Consider the following 19650-nt stretch of genomic DNA (forward strand, 5'->3'; position numbering starts at 1 on the left):
TATCATGTCTTTCATTTCAAAAGCAGTACTCTTTGCTTTCCGCTTTCTGGATCCACTCTCCCTCCTGGAGGCTCACCTCACCTGTTTGGTGATGACTTTGAATCTCTATTCCTCAATTCTCTTCTCTCCACAGCCTAGTACTTATCACTGCCCAGGAACATTTTGCATTAGAAACTCTTAATAACAGCAACACTGGCAAACTAACTTCCCTTCCCCAGCCCTCCCTCAACCAAAAGGGCACCGGTTTCCTACTTTTCTGGCAAGGGTACTTCTATCTTTTTGGTTCTCTGGGTTCGTAACGTTAAATTTAATTTCTAGTCTCTTTTCCCTCACCCCAACCATATTCTATTAGGCCATTATACACTGCTAGAATTACAGAATTCTGAAGCATAGATAATACAGTCAAGGCGTATCCCCCACCAGCCCTGCATCCCATTAATAACTAAATTGGCACCAGAACCCAGGACTCAATCCTATTTTGCCAGGCTCTTTTTCTTCTACTACCTCGTGCTCCACACACATCTGCTATGGGAGATTCAAGAGTATGAGGGCCCATTCCTTCATTCCAGAGTTCACAATTTAGTTGGGGAACATGTGAGAGAATGATTAAATACTAGGTTAAGTACTACTAAAAATTCTCAAAAAAGGAGAAAAGAATATGGGTTAGAAGAAATACTAGAAAAGACAAAGAGCTTATGGAAAAGATGAATCTTAGTAGCAATTTTGAAAAAAACAAATTCAAGGAAAGGGAGTGTCCTCAACAAAAAAGCAAGGACACAGGAATGGATATTGTGTGAGCAAAGGGCAGGTCTCTGTGTGTATACAGAGTTCTTTCACACTTGAAATACAATACAAAGGATGAGAATTGGACCTGCCTAATCTTTCCTTGACCTCAAAATTTGTCTTCAGTTTTAGCTTCTATACACTACAGAATAAATAGGACAGTAATTTAAATTTCAGATCTCAGGATTTCAAAAGGTTTATCACCCTGTGAAATAACCCTGCCCTAATCTCCTCTATTACTCCCTCAGGGATGGTCTTTAAGTCTTGCCTTTGACAAGATAAACAATTGGAGGGGCTTCTAATTTTTGGAATAACAAAGTGAGTTGCTGAAAGAAGTGTTTCAGGGAAAGCAGCTCTTTCCGTCATGTGTAAGAAAGAGGGAGAGAGATGAATTGAGGCTAGGGGAAAAGATTAGACATCAGTTCCAGGGGATGCTTTATTTAGAAATACTCTGGTGATAAAGGCCTAAATTAGTATGACTTCATCCACAGCAAACGAGATGGTGGAATGAGCAGACTTTCCCAAGGAAGAATGATAAAATGTGCTGAAAGCTTGAATATCAGGCACCAAAGGAAAATGAAGCAAAAGTGGCCTCAGGGCTCTGAATCTCTGGCCAGTCAGCCCCAAATTCCCTCATATTAGGCTCTTAGTCTCTGCTTTGAAAACCCCTGGACTGTTTCAGGTCCCTACCACTGAACACCTAGATAAAGGCCTTCCTTCAATTCCTTCCAAATGCTGCCCATCATTCAAAGAACTAGCAGAAGCTCTCTGGGATACCATCTCAGCATAGCACACAGGCTGCAGTGGGTTCCTTCTCAGTGGGCTCTATCAAAGCAAAGCAAACTCCTCCACTTGGAAAACAGCCTTTCCATCTACAGGACCAACCAATTTCATCTTCCACTTCCTCTCAACTGTGCCTCAGCCACTTTTCTCTTTCTTTTTCTTTTTTAAGATTTTATTTTTAAGTAATCTCTATACCCAACATGGGGCTCAAACTTACAACCTCTTCCCCTCTATTGTTACCTCCTTCCTTTCCTTCCAGATGGCATACCTTCCCAAACACTGTTTTGTCAATCCATAGTAATAACGTATTTAACATTCAAGTTTCAGCTAGGCCTTCCTTTGGATAAATCAGGAATCAAAGACTCAAATGTATTTAAGGACCCAAGGCACATAAATGTGGAAGAGACAATGTCATGCAACAAGGAGTGGCAAGTACTGGGAGAATAAATGCCCATCTCAGAAAGGATTCAAATTTTAAAATGTTAAACCTTTCCCATTCAAACCAAACACTGATGCCACCATTTTGCTAACTCTGAAATATGCCCACTTTGAGCTAACTCTCATAAGCTGTTGTTTTTCCAGATGCCTGTGCCTAGTAGGTTTCCAAAACATTGGGGGGTGTATTATTTTCATAGGCTGCTTTACTCCTGGTTGTTATGATACAGAAGAGTCTAACACATATTTAACTTATATGTATTTACATTATGCTCAACTGAAAAAAAATCTATTGTAAAATCATTTTGGCCATGTTCCTTTTATACTACTTTATAGCAGTATACTACTATACAGATATATTTTACAGGTTACTATTCATGATTATATAGACAATACAATCACACTTTACATCCATTTGGGAACTTTCAAGAGTAATTTTGACTTTAACCAGTTTTTGTTTCAGGACTTGAATTTAGAACCTAACCTCCTGACATACGTATAGCTGTATCTGTCTTGCATGATTCCTCAACAGAAATGATAACTTTCGTTTAGTTTTGTAATGCGTTGGGTAATTTTTATAACTATTGTCTCAAGTGAGCCTCCTAAAATCAGCCCTGGGTGGTAAGAAAATATCATTGTTACCCATTTCAGAGGGAGATAAATGAGTCTCTAACAGGTAAAGGGCATTACCCATGGACACCAACCTAGTGATTAGCAAAGCTGCACTTCAAAGCCAGTCCTCTGAATCCTAAATACAGAACACTTTCCTTTCCTTCTCTTGTCTCTGTTAACAGGTTACCTTCCAGTGCTGAACATCTAAAAATTCTTAAATGCTCATTCAGTTCTGGCATTTTGTTTCCAAGGAAAATGAATTTCATAAAATCATTAAAATTTCCAAACTTCAGTTTCTTTTTCTTTTTTTTAATGTTTATTTATTTTTGAGAGAGAGACAGAGCATGAGCAGGGGGAGGGGCAGAGAGAGAGGGAGACACAGAATCCGAAGCAGGCTCTGAGCTGTCAGCACAGAGCCCAACCATGGGGCTCGAACTCACAAACTGCGAGATCATGACCTGAGCCGAAGTCGGACGCTCAACTGACTGAGCCACTCAGGCACCCCCAAACTTCAGTTTCTGAATAAAAACTAACTGATAATATTTTTTTGCCATAAGGAACATGTATAATAAAGGAACATATATAAATATGTGTTATCATTTTTCATTTAAAAAGTAATAAAACCCTCATCTATGGGATAGTTATGGGTGCTTATCCAAACAGGACAAACTAAGGTCACAGTTACTGAAAAATTCATTTAAGATTATCCAACAACCCAGAGGAGAAAAATACATAAAAGAAAGGCCAATGCATTATTGATTTTAATCCTGATTTTAGACAAGAAGATGCTACTAAGTTACCAGATGTTACTAGCTCTTGAACACTTTGAAAATGCAACAAGAGGAGATAGTTAGAACTTTATACCACTTATTATGTATGCATCTGACCACTTGTGTTAATGGGATAGCTACCAGGAATAAATTCTAAAATTCAATACCATTATAAGTAAAAGTCTCATGCATGTTAGTTTTTCTAAGTGTTCTTTAGCCTAAGTTTAACTGCACAAACATGACCTCAATTCTGTTTTAAAAGATAAAGCAATTACAGGTGATAAGGCATGTTTTAAAATAAATGTTTAACTTACTAAGTACATTCCCATTACAAATGAGTTTCAATAAGGGCTTCAACTTTTGATTTTTAGCTTTTATTAGATATGTACACCAAGTAGCTCATTTGAAAATCAAGTAACTCTAGAGTTTAATTGAATAGTGGTTGAGCTATAAGTAAGAAAGTGATCTGGTATCTTCACCCAGTCAAGAAACAACACAGACTGAAACTGGCTAGGGAAACTCCTTTAGACAAATGGTTCAACAATCTCATAAAGGTGGTGTTTTGTAGTCAAAAGGTTTTGTTAAACTCGTAGTTGTTTCACTGTTTTTACAGCCCCTTGAATTAATCTTCTGTACTTCATAGGAAATGTAGGACGTTCTTAAGCATAGACTAGAGTGTAGGCAACACTAAAATGCTCAGAAGTTTGGTTATACTCTTGACATCTGCCCATTACAAGCCAATTCTAGTGAAACAAAAACTTTTCTGTGACCAAAGAAATCTATGCCCATTTATATCCAGAAACTATTCCTCACAATATATCAGGTCTATAACAGTAATATGTAATTTCCTAAGTAATTTTATTAAGGAACCTTAATTTGCTGCATAATATTCATTTCTGACATGATACTTAGAGGGTGGGAGAGAAGGAATAAAGCTAAGGTTTTTTGGAGTTGCATAAAACAAAGTTTTTTTATCCTATAAAAGTTGTTATAACTATCTCTTCATTTTTTATATATTGCTTATTGACATAGACAAACTAAATCTATGGTTACTTTTACTCTATCAACCACTGTTGGTTTTGTGAATATGCAAACATAAATAGCATTCTGGGCCTAGAAAAGAGTGATTTCTCTAAGAAACACATTATAGAGACCTAACTCTATTCCCCTGGGTTAGATGTCTACTTGAAACATCTCCAGCTTTCTTTCTGAACCCATTGTGGGTCTCTGACTTAACTGAAAGTTAACTTCAACTTTTTAGCAATCAACAGACATTTATTAAATACTTGGTATTTATCTGAGTGCCTAAGGTGCATTATAAGTCATGATAAAGACAGTGCAAAAAGATTCAAAAGTCAAATGTAATTTCGGAACTTTGCCCAAACCAGAAAACTTTCTAGAAATGGTGTCAAGTGATTATTTATTTTTTTTTAATTTTTTTTTTCAATGTTTATTTATTTTTGGGACAGAGAGAGACAGAGCATGAACGGGGGAGGGGCAGAGAGAGAGGGAGACACAGAATCGGAAACAGGCTCCAGGCTCTGAGCCATCAGCCCAGAGCCCGACGCGGGGCTCGAACTCCCGGACCGCGAGATCGTGACCTGGCTGAAGTCGGACGCTTAACCGACTGCGCCACCCAGGCACCCCTCAACTGATTATTTTAAGTGGAATTGCTTATAGCTACTTAGTTACTGTTTATTGAGTGCTTAAAATGTGTCAGTCACTATAATCATTTTTACTATCATCATCAGGAATTCTAAGAATACTTTTGTGGGGTAGATACTATTATTTCCAATTCTCAGTTAAGTCCTATGAATTACCAAAGGTTACATAGCTAGTGAGTGGCCTGGGACTCAAATACTGGCCAGTCTCAATTTAAGAAATGTGCTCTTACCTACCACTTTATACAGTAGCCTCTCTTGCCACTTCTTAACAATGGTTACATAAAATGTGAAACATCTAAAAGTTAGAAAATAAAGAATTGATAATAACTGATAAGCATTGATAGATTTTTAGTTTTGTACTACAGCTTAAGGAAAATACCAAGTACTTGAATTTGTTGTCACTTATGCAAGTAAATAAGAAAATGTATTCGTGATTTTTCCTGGGATACAATTTATATAAAAGATCATTTTTCTTTCCTAAAAGAGGTACTACACCATTTTAAGAACTTGTTTTTTTTTTTTCATTTAGAAAGTCATTTTATTCTGTTAAAACATCACCTTACAGAGAAACCAAAGACTCTAATAATTATATTTTAACCACTGTAATTAAAAAATATATATATATATCTACGTAGGGACAGAAGAAGAAAGAAAACGAGAGCTAAAGCAGGAAACAGTGCAGGAAATCAAACATTTGACCCTGAAGAAATCCAATATAGTTAGCGCTTGTCAAAAGCTGGTAATGTTTAGAAAGATACCATGAATGTAAAATTTACTGATAATCCAAAGCTACCTTAAATAAACATTATCTCCTTCTTTGCCCCCAATATTTTATTAGATGCCAAAAAAGAGTCACCAGGCTTCACAAAATCTAGTATTTTGCTTGGTGAGTCAATCCAACCTAACACATATGAGAAACTTCTCTGCAGATCTGGAAGAACAAGATTAAAGTGCATGTGCAATAAAGAATAATTTATTTCTGGTCATTATAGCATTGAAAAGAATGAAATATAAAAGGATTGTCAAAACAGTAATGAGAAGAGGTCAAAACCTAAACTAGTGAACACAATCCTTGTTTTTAAAGATAGCTTCTGGAAAACTGTAGTTATCTGGTGCAGGCCAAATTAAAATTATGTATCTTATATTTTACTATTTCAAACAGTTATTAAAGAAACATAGAAGGCAAATCTAAACTGAAGAACCAGTTAAAAAGTTAGTTACTGTAACCAGCCTTTAAAACACCAATACTTGAAGCATAATATCCCGTTATCTTTTTCCAAGAAAGTCTGATGTAGGCTTTGTGATTATATAAAAAGCTTACGTGTCAAATCTGACTATAAATGCAACTGAAGATTTCTTCCTTGGGATCATGATCTCTAGAACATTAAGTCTAAGCAGAAGCAATAAACTTGGGAGGGAAGACTGAGATTATTTTTAAAGTACTAGAAATTTATAAAATAAACCATCCAAAACATCCAAATAAAACATCCAAAACAAAGGGAGCCCTAAGAAGGCTTGAAACCAGGAAACTACATTTTCATATTTAATTTTTTTTTTTTTTTTTTTTTTTTTTTGAGAGGATGAGTAAGTGGAAGAGGGCCGGGAGAGAGAGGGAGGGGAGAGGAAGAGAGGGAATATTTTCAGAAAGCTCCACTCCACCCCCAGCACAGAGCCTGGATCTCACAACTATGAGATCATGACCTGGGACAAAATCAAGAAAATCAAGAGTTGGACGCTTAACCAAGCCACCCAGGTGCACGCATACTTAATGTTCTAAAAAGATCACTCTGGGGGGCGCCTGGGTGGTGCAGTCGGTTAAGCGTCCGACTTCAGCCAGGTCACGATCTAGCGGTCCGGGAGTTCGAGCCCCGCGTCGGGCTCTGGGCTGATGGCTCAGAGCCTGGAGCCTGTTTCCGATTCTGTGTGTCCCTCTCTCTCTGCCCCTCCCCCGTTCATGCTCTGTCTCTCTCTGTCCCAAAAATAAATAAAAAACGTTGAAAAAAATAAAAAAAAATAAAAAAAAAATCAAAAGATCACTCTGGCTGCTGTGTGTAGGATGGACTATGGGGGTAAGAATGGATACTTGGGGGCTGGTTGGAAGTCCATGGTATTGGCCCTAAGAGAGCACGGTGGCTGAGACTAGAGTAGTGGTGAAGGATGGGGTTAAATTTTGAAAGTTTGGAGATTTATAGGACTTGTTGATGAATCAAATAAGCCCAGAAATGAGAAGAGAAATCAAGGATTATTAGTTGATTACTAGGCAATTGGTGACAGGTGCTGCCACTTACTGACATGGGGAACACTTCTGAAGATGTAGGTTTGAGGAGTGAAAGCAAGAACTGTGTTTGGATTTGTTAAATTTGAGATGTCTCTTAAACTTTGATAAGGAGATGAGGTGTTGGAAGTAAGTGCCTGGAGTTGGAGGAAGGTCAGAGCTGGAGATAAATATTTGGAAGTCATTAACATATGGATGACATTTAAATCTATAGGACTAGATGAGATCACCTATAGAGAATGAATAGATAAAGAGGAGGAAGCTGGGATCTCCAACATTCAAAGACCAGTCAAACAGGGGATGGCCAGCTGAGACTAAGAATGGGCAGGGCGGTAAATCAGTTTCATAACAGGAAGGAGTGGTTAACAGGATGGAATGCTGCTGAGGTCAGGTAAGGGAAGAACAGAGAGACGTCCACTGATCTGAGCAACAAGGGACCTAGTCAGGTGTAATCTTACAGGTGTGGTGGAGACAACCCAAAGTGATGGGAGGTAAAGGAGCAGACACTGCTTTTCAGATACATCCTTAAACATCATCCTTCTCTCTTTAGGTGTCCCCTTAAACACAGACTTTATTGCAGTTATTTTTTCACATGTCTGTCTGTTTCTACTAAAGCACAAGCACTTTCTTGAAGGCAAGGACCATCAAGGACTTAATTGGCTTTATATCCTCACTGTGTAGTTGTGTGCCTGGCACATGTCTTAAAATTTAAAGTGTTTGCTAAATGAATAAAAAAAATTTGGTAATTATAATTCGGACTCCTATCTCTTAATCTTTTATTAAAAAAAACTTAAGACACTCAACTAAGTTTCTACTATATGGATGTATTTTCTGTTTCTCTGAGACATCATGGTTTCTGATAATGGAAACCAAAAACAATGATACTAAGTACAAGTTATTTTAAAATAGGCTAACACTTGGGGGTGCCTGGGTGGCTCAGTGGGTTGAGCTTCCGACTTTGGCTCAAGTCATGATCTCATGGTTTGTGAGTTCGAGCCCCAAGTGCGGCTCTGTGCTGACAGCTCAGAGCCTGGAGCCTGTTTTGGATTCTGTGTCTCCCTCTCTCTCTGCCCCTCCCCTGCTTGTACTCTGTATCTCTCTCTCTCAAAAACAAAAATAAACATTAAAAAAGTTTTTTTAAATATGCTAACACTTAACTTTCCAGATAAGCCTATCTAGATCCTGAAGTATCTCAGTGAATCTTATCAAAAGTTTAAGCCTGGCTTCACCTTTGAATAAGCTCACTGTTGAGGGGAAAAGTCCTCTAGACAAGATTACCTCCATGAACCATGAACTAAGCACCCATACCTAATCCATTACAATGTATAGGTATAAGGAAAGCTTTATGTAGTAAGGATTATTTTTTGTTTTGTTTTTCCACAATGACAACACCAACAAAAAAGAAGAGCATCAAAGCACCAAAACAGAAATGGAGACAATCTGGAAGAAGTGAAGACACTGACTCAAGGCCTTCAGAATCATTTCAAAATGATGATTGAAAAGTAAATCCAGGTACTTTATACACAGTTTCTTAATGTTTCAATAATCACTAAGGACAGAAACCAGAGAAGGTCTGATCTTTAGGTTATAATCAAATTCTATTTTCATATTATCTGTGCTTGATGATTGTCTAAGTGCAATTAATAGAGAAGGTTATTAAATAAAGGAAATGCAAACAAAATATAAATACAAAATTATAAACAAAAAATCCCTTCTCAAAACCAAAATTTCTTCCAATTAATACTTTCACCTTCCTCCCGAATATCACCAATCCCATTGTCATCCAAATTTCCATCCAAATGTCAGAGTTTATAGGAGACATATAAACAATACGGCATTGTTCTAGTCTAGCCTCAAACCCCCAAACATACTTCTCAAATATAAAACACCTAATCAAATCTAAGTCTCTTGGTCAACAAACAAGAGACTGAATGAATGTTCACTAAAATGGTACTCATCATATTTATGGCCCCTGTGCCCAACCCACTCTCCCAACTGCTTCTGATTTCTCCTTTTTCTACTAAGAATACCTCTGGTGATGATGGCTAGAAATCTCAATTCAATCCTATTTCTTTAAATATGTTAAAAGTCTATAGATTCAATTCATCTCTAATGTCTCCCACAAGCATCCTACTTTAGACTCCAATCATCTCTCACCTGGACCACATAATTCCTCCTAATTTGTCTATTTCCTTCCTGATTCATTTTATATTCATCATGTAACACTGAGGACAGAATAATCCTAAAACACATCTTCAAAACACTTTAGATTTCTACTCAGTGTCTCGTTAGTGTTGACAGAATAAAATTTAACCTGCTCCAATCTCCCTTTCCTCTCTTAAATCCAACTATATTTTTCTCCTATATTAACTTCGGGTTAAGTGGAACACAGTATTCCTTGGGACTCTCACACCCTACCCTAGCTTTTCTACTGCTGTCCTTTCTTTGCCTGTGTCATTCCCTCTGCTGGAGATATGGTCCCCCATCTAGTCCCTGCCTTGCTAAAATCCTTTAAGACCTGAGGATGTTTTTTAGACCAATAATATGTAAGATCATCAATAAGAAAAACTTAGGCCATTTGTCTAACAATCTGGTTACTATATAACTGGTAGTCAAATGCTCTGACTGTAGAGTTCAATTCAAGGTGCTTAATAGGACTCATGAATCTTTAAGGAGCATATAGCCTAATTAATAAGATTCTCTCTTTTTATGTCCTATATTAAACTGCCAGCCATGGAAATGCTAGTTTGGCCTTTGCTGGCAAAGTATTGTGGAGGCTCTTAAACCAGTTTTTCCTACAGGTTTCACATGGCTCTCAAGGGCCATAATGCCATGACAGAAATTATAGATGGGTAGATAAATTGGAAGGAAGGGAGGGAGCAAAAGAAAAGAAAGAGCAATTCTCCTTGGTAAATTTGACCTGAGTTATATCTTTTTTTTTTTTTTCAGCTTCAACTTGGCTGTGGAGATACAGCCATTAATTTACTGTATTGTACTCCAGACCTGCTTTTCTACATTTTTGCATTAAGTCATGGAAAATGTAGTATGGATCTGAGGTAAGCAAGAGAGTCAAATGTGGGGTTATATACACACTGTTTTCTTTATTCTAAAACTTAGTTGATTTTAAATGCAGAAATGCCCATATCATCACATTTTAGGAACATCTTCTCAAATACTCTAAATACATTTGGCCCAAGTGGGCAAATACATTGACTGGACACCAGTGCCAGGCTCCTGAGCCTCTCTGTGGTCACTGCAAATTGTTAAAAATGACCTAGCATTGGTTAGGCTGAAATTCTAATTTTCCTGATTTAATCACAAATTACCTAGTAAGCATTATGAGCATAGCTTTCATAGTTTTTTTAGAAGTGTAAATGGAACAAATGGAAAGGCTGGATCTGGTGATTGTCTTCCATAAGCTTTCCTGTAAATCATTCCAAGAATTCTACACCCCTTTCCTTTTAAACTCTTTTCTTGAACATGTTCCAATCCTTCACATATGTTCTTTCTTTCTCCTCCCAATTCTGGTGCCAAAGTTCCCTGTCTATCATTTTAGGCAATCTGGCTACTGCTTTCCACAGGGAAGAGCACCCTTCTTTGCACTGAGTACCTGATCATTTGAATAAATGTTTTAAACACCGGAACATGAGGTACAAATTTGACTTTACTGGATAAAAAGCACTTTAAAATCAAGTTTATCCTGAAGATGGGTCTAAGTTAAAAGTAAGATTAACTTTTTTTTTAAATCTTTTTTTCTTTTTCATTTTTTGAGAGAGAGCGAGCACGCATGCACGCGCGTGGGGGTGGGGGGGGAAGTGCAGAGAGAGAGGGAGACACAGAATCCAAATCAGGCTCCAGTCTCTGAGCTATCAGCACAGAGCCAGATGCCAGCTCAAACTCACGAACTGTGAGATCCTGACCTGAGCAGAAGTTGGAAGCTTAGCCAACTGAGCCACCCAGCCCTTAACTTTTTTTTTTTAATGTTTTCTTCTTCTTCTTCTTCTTCTTCTTCTTCTTCTTCTTCTTCTTCTTCTTCTTCTTTTTTTTTTTTTTTTTTTGAGAGACAAGAGTGTGAGTAGGGGAGGGGCAAGGAGAGAGGCAGACACAGAATGTAAAGCAGGCTCCAAGCTGTGAGCTGTCAGAGCCCAATGAGGGACTGGAAACTCAGAAACTGTGAGATCATGACTTGAACTGAAGTCGGACGCTTAATTTACTGAGCCACCCAGGTGCCCAGATTAACGTCTTAAAATCTGGCTACACATAAAAGTGCAAGAAGAGGAATCTGATAATGCAAACCTCTTTGTTTTAGTTAATAAACATGTCCAATGGCAGTGGCAGTTTGTGCTGGCAGTTCTGGATGCTTGAGCAGTGCTTTAAGAACAGCGTCTTCTATATTTATAAGGAAGATTACTGAATACATACACACATACTCAAAACTGTTTGAGGACAGGAAGAAAAATGAATAAGGAAGAAGGTGTAAGTTTTTTCTTTGCCTTAAATCACAATGAATCAAATGCTAAAATTTTCACCTGGTAGAAAGATAGGCTAGGAGAGAAAATCACCTACCTCATGACCTATAGAATTAGTGATTTTAAAAGATCAAGTAATGCTTGATCTAAAGGGAGCAATTGTGAAGGACAGTAACTTTGGAGATTTGAATTACACTTTATGCTTTGACTGGCAATAATAATATCTGGTAATACTGAGAGAGACTGAGTTCCTCATGCAAAATTAAATGTAAGTGTATTTGTACACATTTTCAAAACACTATCATTTTCCTAGAAGACACTTACCAAAGAAGGAAAATTCTTTTAAAGCCAATAATTAGAGTTGACAAGAGACTGTGTTAACAGAATCCTTCTCAAACACTTCTGCTTTCTTATCTTTAAGCACAAAGCATGAAGAACCCTTGCCCCCAAAAACATCTATGCAAGACTTTTTATGTAATAGTTAGGTAAACATGATGATATTATTTGAGCCACCATCTTTGAAATTTTGAATAAACATTTTTAAAAAAATAAACTGACAGGCTCAGCAATGACAGAATCTGATAAGAATATTTTGATAAGATTTTTGTTACTATAAATGTCAGCATATGACAGCTACACATTACTGAATTAGCTAAAATACATTTAAAATTTGGGATTTTAATTCTAAATGCAGTTTTAGGATACATTTTGGAGAAATATGTAATTACAATAATATATGTCCACTTAAAATATGTAGTGCTTACACAAACCATGTAATCAGAAACATCAATTTAGAATGATTATAAAGTGGTAATATGTGACTTTATTTAGTAACTTTCCTCTCACTTAAAACAATCTACAGTTAAAAAAAAGTACCTTTGCAATATATCCTAGATATCTGTATTAGTATGCCTAAATTTTCTTTCTTTTTAACATTTTTAAATAAACAATCATTTTGAAACTGTTTCACACTTAGTGGAAAACAACTTCTAGGAGATATTTACTCCAACTAAAACTCCCATCGCTAGATTCAGTGTCTCTCTCCCTGACTCCAGTCCCTGTTTTGAAAGATTCTCAAGTTAACATTTTTCATTTCTCTAAAAATAGAAAACTTGAATAATGATAGTCAATTACATTTGATTGTCTTTTGAAACAGTGAGGAATTGTTCCCAATCGAAGATTGTTTCCATGCACCCTAACAATTTCGTATACTTATTCAATTCAATTATATCTAAAGAACTTCTGTATTCTGCTTAAATCACAGTTTACTAAAATCCATGAATTTACTTCTCTGAAGTCTTAGGTCAAGTGGTTTAATTTATAAGAGTAAATCTAGTGTGCAAAATAATTTGGATAAAAATAACTTTCTGATGCTTAATTTAGGAAATTGTTGAAATTTCTGGCTCTTGGAAAGTCATTAGAAGAGGAGGACTAATAGTCATAACCTTGCACAGGCCAAAGCCACTTGGAGGCCACTTGTCAAGCACTGAGCATCCTCCTATCTGAGCACAAAAATGGTGGGCACAGTTTTATATGAAATTGAAAGCAATTTTCCCCCCAGAAGGAATTGGCTTGATCACCAGAAACAACTTCCCACTTAGCCAACAAGTGTCAACATATTTCGAAACAGCTGCTACAATTTCGAGTCATGAGCCCCACTTCTGATATGTTTGTAAGGTATAAAGACCAAGTAATTTATCCTCCTACTGTTAGATAAAAGTCCAGCCAGATGCCTACTGCCAGCAACTCCCTGATGGGGGAGCCCTGGTCTGGCCTAGCGTGGAGGAAGGTCATGACAACACATTTGTAGGAGACCTGGCTGAACACACCAGAGGATCCTGCAGTAAGTACCAACAGTGTAGTCACCTGAAGGGTCCCTCATTTCTTTATCTTCAGTCTCTTCCCACTTTTCAACCACCTGGGATTAACATTCTTACCCCGATTCCTGCTTTTCCAAGCCCCTTACAAAGTATTTGTAGCTGAAATGACAGTGAGGCCTCGGACAGAAGCTGGTTAAGTCAGAAACAAGGCAGTGTCCAATTGCAAAGGCCAAGTCAGTTTATTTCTTCCCCCTCTCCTTGCATGCCACTGCTTCCATCACCAGCCCTTCAGGAGAAAAGGATTACCAGGACTAACTCAATCTGCCTGGCTCTAACCTCAGAAAGGCGGAAGGACTTGAAAAAGTGTTCTCCGTCTCCCTTCTCTGCTTCTGTACATATTGATCAGACCCATTAATCTGCATGCACAGAGATGGAAAAAAGAGAGCAATAGTAAATGGCAATTGAAGTAGTTAGCAGCAGAAAAAGTAATTGACTTCCATACCTTTGACTATAAAAAGTAAAAAGAAAAAAAAAAAATCAAGAACTAAGTGGTGGGTCCCGAGAGAATTTTTGATTTCCTGTTTCTTGGAAGACACTGGTATATAAATGTGAGGGTTTCTGGAGTCAAAGGACTCCAACCTTAATCCCATGCATGTAAACACTAAGGTGTACGAGGCAGAAATGAAGGTAGAAAAAACACTCCCTTCCTGGGCCCCAGCAGTCATGCAGATCATTGAACACTGGAAGCCTCTGGCACCTCACATTGCTGAGCACCATCCTTTCCCGGTGTCACTCTCCTCATCCACCTCTTCCCTACCAAGTGTACAGGGTCTGTCAATCTTGCTGTAATCAACTGTACAATTTCCCTATTGTTCCCCCAAGGTGGATGGTGGCCTACTGTCCTCATAGATGAATCTCCCTACCCTCTATGTGTCAGTCTTTTTTTTGACTGGAAGTTGGCCTTCTCCTGCTGGCTTCTTCCTCTTCAGCCTATGTGTTTTTCTCTTTACACCCCTGACCTACCTTCTTCCCTGTGCCGTTCCTTCCCACGCCCTCCCTTTGGAACTGGCAAGCTTATCTCTCCATCTTGCAGGGCTGAGTTTCTCTCCATTGTCTGCCTCTGTCCCTCTGCTTGCCTATCTGGCTTCCCCCCATATGGACCTCCTACTCCATGCTAGTTGGTGGTCTTTCCTTACAGGTATACCAGTCTGGAAGCAGTTACTGACATATGCAGTTTTGTATTTCTTATATCTCCTTGCATTCCTATTACTGGCTGCAACTATCTTCCCAGCCACAAATGAGACTCTTTTTCCCTAGGATTTCACAGTGCCCCCTACATGCACCCTTCCCTCCCCTCCTCAGTCTGAGTGTTTTTCACCGTACACTTCTCTGGTGGATAACACATGGGCCCTGAAGTGTACATCCATGTAACCACTCAGTTCTGTCAGTGCCTTCCTGAGCAAGCTCACCTCTGTGAGTCTCTACTGTTCACACCTATACTACCAAGAGTTCATGTACTTCCCAAGCTGTTCACAACTGTGTGCTTCCCCCTGCATGCACCCATGTGTAGGGGGCTTCTCTGACGGTGAGTGTCCCCTTGCCCAGCTTCACAAGCTCCCACTGAACCACAGGGTTTACACCTCCCTTGCAGTTCTGCTTCCAAAAGCTCTGCTTTCCAAATTCCTTCTGTGTATTCCTTCTATGTAGTTAGTGGGAGCTCAACAGATGTTAATTCTGTTCTCCACTTTCATCTGAATAACTATATGCGTCCGGGTGTCCCTCTGGCCCTCTGTGCCTGTTTCAGTTAACTGAAGCAGGTTTCCTTGGTATGGAGTGGGCTATTTGTCAGTATGCCCTGTGGGTTACATTTCCCTCCGATTGTCCCTCCCCTCAGACTAAATGTTATCCATCTCTCATATGGTATATCCTTCCTTTTATACTTCCACACACAGTACTGCATGCCCATAAACGGCTTCCCTATGCACCCTGGGTTGTGGCACGTCTATTCCGTGTCTCTCTCCCACTTTTTCCCCTCCGCCCTAACAAGAAAACGCGTTTCTGGTTTGTACTCCCCAATTGCGGTGTGTGTGCGTCTACGTGAACCCTAGCTGTACTCGAGTTCCGTGTGTAAACGGGTATCTCTACCCAACGCGGTGTGGGGAGCGAGACAGGGGTCTCTGCCCAGGGTACAATGTACCTTTCCCCCACCCTCACCCTCGATCCACTTTCCTATTGCCGGGAGTCAACCCGACACCAGCGTGTCTTTTGGGTACGAAGAGCCTCCGCGAACCTTTGTCTTGTTCCTGGGTGAGCGCTGTGTGTGTGTGGCTCCCTCGTACACGGCGTTGGTCCCTCTTTGGGAAGGTGAAGCGCCCGTGTCCCCGAGTTCCTGGGAGTGCAAGGTGTGACTTCCCTTTACCCCCCGTAGGCGGGGTGTCGTGTCCCGTCCTTTGGGACTACGTGGTGTGCCCCCTCCCTCAGGGTGTGTTTGTGTCCTCAAGTCCTTTCGAGTACAAGGTGTGTCCCATCTCCATATGCAGAGCTGCTGTGTCCGAGTCTCTGCGGATCCGCGGTGTTTTTGTGTTAACACCCAAACGCTGACGGCTTATGCCCTCCGTACTTCGGAGTTCGTTACTGGTACGCCGCACCCGCTCCCCCTCCCCCGCCACAGACAGCGTAGTCATCTCCCTTGTCTCTTTGGTGCTTCCCTTCCTCAATGGGACAGAAAACGCCAGGAAACCCGCAGGCGCCGTCGGAAAGTCCCGCAGCAGCCGCGCAGCCGAGCTGAGGCTGCGGCTGCCTCGGCCCTGCCGCCAGGGGCCGCCCGCCTGCCCGTCTCCCAACGCTCCGGCTCTCGGCCGACCCGGGACGGCGGCGTCAGCGACCCTGCCCGGCCCTGCCCAGCCTGCCGCCGCGGACGCTGACGGCAGCTGAGGCGAGCCACTGCTCCGCGGCCCCGCGCCGGTTGCTCGGAGCCCAGGGTGGCGCCACCGGGAGGCGACGGGCGCCCTCTCGCTTCCTCAGCCCTGCCGGTTGGCCGGCCGACCCGCTCACCTTGTGGCTCTGGTAGGTCTCGAGCGCCCGGATCGCCGTCTCGGTGAGCTTCACATGCAGTACGGTGATGTTGTCTTGTCCCAGCCGGCCGCACGACAGCCCATAACGCTGCTCCTCCCGCAGGCCCGCCGCCCCCCCTGCCGCCATCTTAAACTCCCAGGGGTGCGGACGCCGACGCCGCTCGGGCTCTAGCCTCCACTGCGGCCGCGGCTGCTAGGGCTTCTGCAGCCGCCGCCACAGCTACGGCCATCCCGCTGCTGACGTACTGTCATATACTGCGCGCAGCCAGACCTCCGGCTGCCACCGCCGCCACCCGCCCCACCCTCCGGCCCGCGCCCCGCCCCGGGCTCGTCTCATTGGCCTTGTTTCCTCACAGAACCTCCTTCATTGGCCGTCCTCCACTCTCACGGGGGCGGGGCCCAAAGTCGCTGGAGTTTTGCTCCCGGGACGGGACGTCCGAGGTGAGCGGCTGACGTCAAGGTGACGCGCCAATTTAATCACATGTGACGTCACATTTGGACCTCTTGGCTCGCCGGCCGCTATTGGTCAGGCTGCCTTCGGGGATCCCTTGTTAATTGGGTATTCACTTTGCCTGGCCTGGTAACCTAGAGTCGGAGCCCCGCCCCTTAGGAGGTGGTAGTGGAGAGTCGGGGGAGTAGGGGAATCTCTTCCTCCCCGAGTGGTCCTTGAAGAGGAAGACCCCCACCCCAAATGTGTGTCCAAGTAAGGACTTCGTCCCCCGACGGTTGCGGAAACTTGTGGAGCTGGGTGTGTGCCTGTGAGGGAGAACAAAGTAGGCGGGGTCACTGGAAAGCATGTTCTGAAAACTCAGTTTAGTGCCGTTGAGCAGATGGAATTGAGGAGAACGCCCTTCTTCATTTCACCCTAACCTTGAAATTAGTGAATCGACCCTAGGCTTTAGGAGTTGTGCTAGAATATATGTAGCACCTTAATTACAACACCATGCCTAAAGACTTAAGTGTCTTTGGTCTGGTGGGCACAATACTATAGAAAATTGAACTTCTAGTTCTTTCCTAGTTTATGCCGGGTTCTTATCCCAGAGGAACATATGTCGTATCTCTGGAAGTCGCCATAGGTACAGGGTTGTGCCTTTTTATGGAATTTGGAGTATCTCCTTTCAAAGGACCATTTAAATTAGACCTGGGCTTGACCTAAATTAAAAGATACATCTACAGCTGTCATTTTTCGGCTTTGTTTGAACTCTGCCCATTTTATTCCACAGGGATGTGGGAAAACCTAGCTAGGGCTTAAGCAATTGGAGGTTAAGTAGAGGAGCTGGTGGTGTGAGGGTGTGCGGAGGCTGGGCATACTTTTCCGTTCCTCGCGGTGCTCCGTGTGTAGGCGTGGCTAAAGCAGAGAGCCTGATCCAGAGCCCTCTTCAGGCTCTGTTTGGGTAGACTGACAGGCTTCCTGTCGGAGAGCAAGAATTAACAGGGTGATGTGAAACACCAGATGAAAACAAACCATTGAAAGAATTCAAACCGTTAAAAGGCAGTGTAAAAAATTTACTTAAAAAAAATTGATAACGGTTGCTGTTTCCATCAGATTGTAAAACCTTATTGTGTTTTATAGGGATTCCCCAGAAAAATTGATAGGCAGTTAAACAGTTTTTCCACCCTTTTAAATTGGATAGGGCTGTGATTTTCCCGAAAGATCCAAGTGGGAGTTTTTCATGATTCATCCCCCACCCCCCCACCCCCCACCTGAATTAATCCCTTCCCCAGCCTAAAGGTACATTGCCTTTTGATTCAGCCCTTCAAGAATTGAATGTATGTAAAATGAATTACAGAACTAATTCTCCTTCCACAGACTATAGGTTAAGTGGAAACATCTGTATTAACTGTTGGTTACATCACAGGAGAGCTTTTTTAAAATTGACTTAATTTCAACCCACTAGAATTTGCTAGCTGTTAAGACATGATTAACATTTATTAATTCAGTTTACTAAAGTGTAAATTATCTTAAATTCATTGAATAGAGAAATTAAGGCAATCACTGAAAATAATTTCGTATTTGAATTATTCTTTTCTTATGTTTACTTTACTTTAATAGGGAAGGACTGACCACATATCTAAATCTAAAACCTTAATTATCTGGGGGGGGGGGGTGGGGAATGAGGGGGAGAGATTTGACCAGAACAAGGAGAACCTGTGTCTCAATACTTTTCTGGTGAAAGTGGGTAAATCCCTGCCCACATGTCATCTTGGCCTCTTGTTACTCAGGACTTCTGATGACACACAGAAGGTGGTGGAAGATCAAGGGTGATTTTCACTGTAGTTTTCAAATGTCTGACCTACAGCACCTTACCAGTAACTGATTTTTTTTTTCCTCTGTTGCAGTAGGAATATTTTCCTCATACCCGATTTAGTAGGTAACATAATATTTCACTGTGTAATATTATTAAGATATTAGGAATATGTTATCACTTATTATTAGTGAATTATTGTTTGTTTATATTTTTCCCCTTTTGAGCTTTTCAAATAAGGAAGGAAGCGATAACCATGTACAAAGTAATACAGTAATCTAGTACTGTGTCTCTTCATTGTGTAGTACCATTATGCTTACCTGAATCAGATGGGCAAGCTGATAAGGGTAATTGGTTTGGGGGAGGGGGACTCTGATAAAAGTTGCTCTTTGGGAAGTTTTCCAGTTTATAGATATTTTCTGTATCATTCAGAGTAAATAATTAGCAAATAATTATTGAAGGCCAATTAAGTGTAAAATGCTGTCGAGGATTTAAAAATTGAACTGCATAGCCTTTTATTTAAAGGAATTTTGTCTCTAAATCTGGCAAATGGACCAATGCACTCAAAGCAAAACAACTGAGAATTAGTAAATGCTAATTTGGGTGGTGGTGGTGGTGATCAGCTCAAAAATTCAAAGAAAGAAGTCTGGAGTCAGTGGAACTTGAATCCCTCTATAGGGCTGAGTAGATTCTAGATAAGAAGACCTGGTATAGATGGG

The 19650-nt window shown here is 40.8% G+C and overlaps 1 protein-coding gene and 1 long non-coding RNA gene across 11 annotated transcripts in view; one reads left to right on the forward strand and one right to left on the reverse strand.

Moving 5' to 3' along the window:
• Positions 1–16955, reverse strand: part of ELL2 (elongation factor for RNA polymerase II 2) — a 73740-nt gene extending 56785 nt beyond the window's left edge. Inside the window, exon 1 of the mRNA XM_004001508.6 lies at positions 16666–16955. Within this exon, the coding sequence (XP_004001557.1) occupies positions 16666–16812 (147 nt within the window). The 5' untranslated portion in view covers positions 16813–16955. The remainder of the gene's footprint in view (positions 1–16665) is intronic.
• LOC111561730 overlaps positions 1–19650 on the forward strand; it is a 414779-nt gene that overhangs the window by 49438 nt on the left and 345691 nt on the right. For 7 of the 10 annotated variants that reach the window (XR_006583244.1, XR_006583247.1, XR_006583253.1 and 4 more), the window contains exon 1: positions 17075–17388. This is a non-coding gene — a long non-coding RNA (uncharacterized LOC111561730). Of the gene's footprint in view, positions 1–8725; positions 8835–10271; positions 10379–17074; positions 17389–19650 lie in introns of those variants that run through there. The other 3 variants (XR_006583250.1, XR_006583251.1, XR_006583252.1) reach the window with 3 other exon arrangements.

The sequence above is a fragment of the Felis catus genome, chromosome A1, assembly GCF_018350175.1.
Source record: "Felis catus isolate Fca126 chromosome A1, F.catus_Fca126_mat1.0, whole genome shotgun sequence".
Classification (NCBI taxonomy): domain Eukaryota; kingdom Metazoa; phylum Chordata; class Mammalia; order Carnivora; family Felidae; genus Felis; species Felis catus.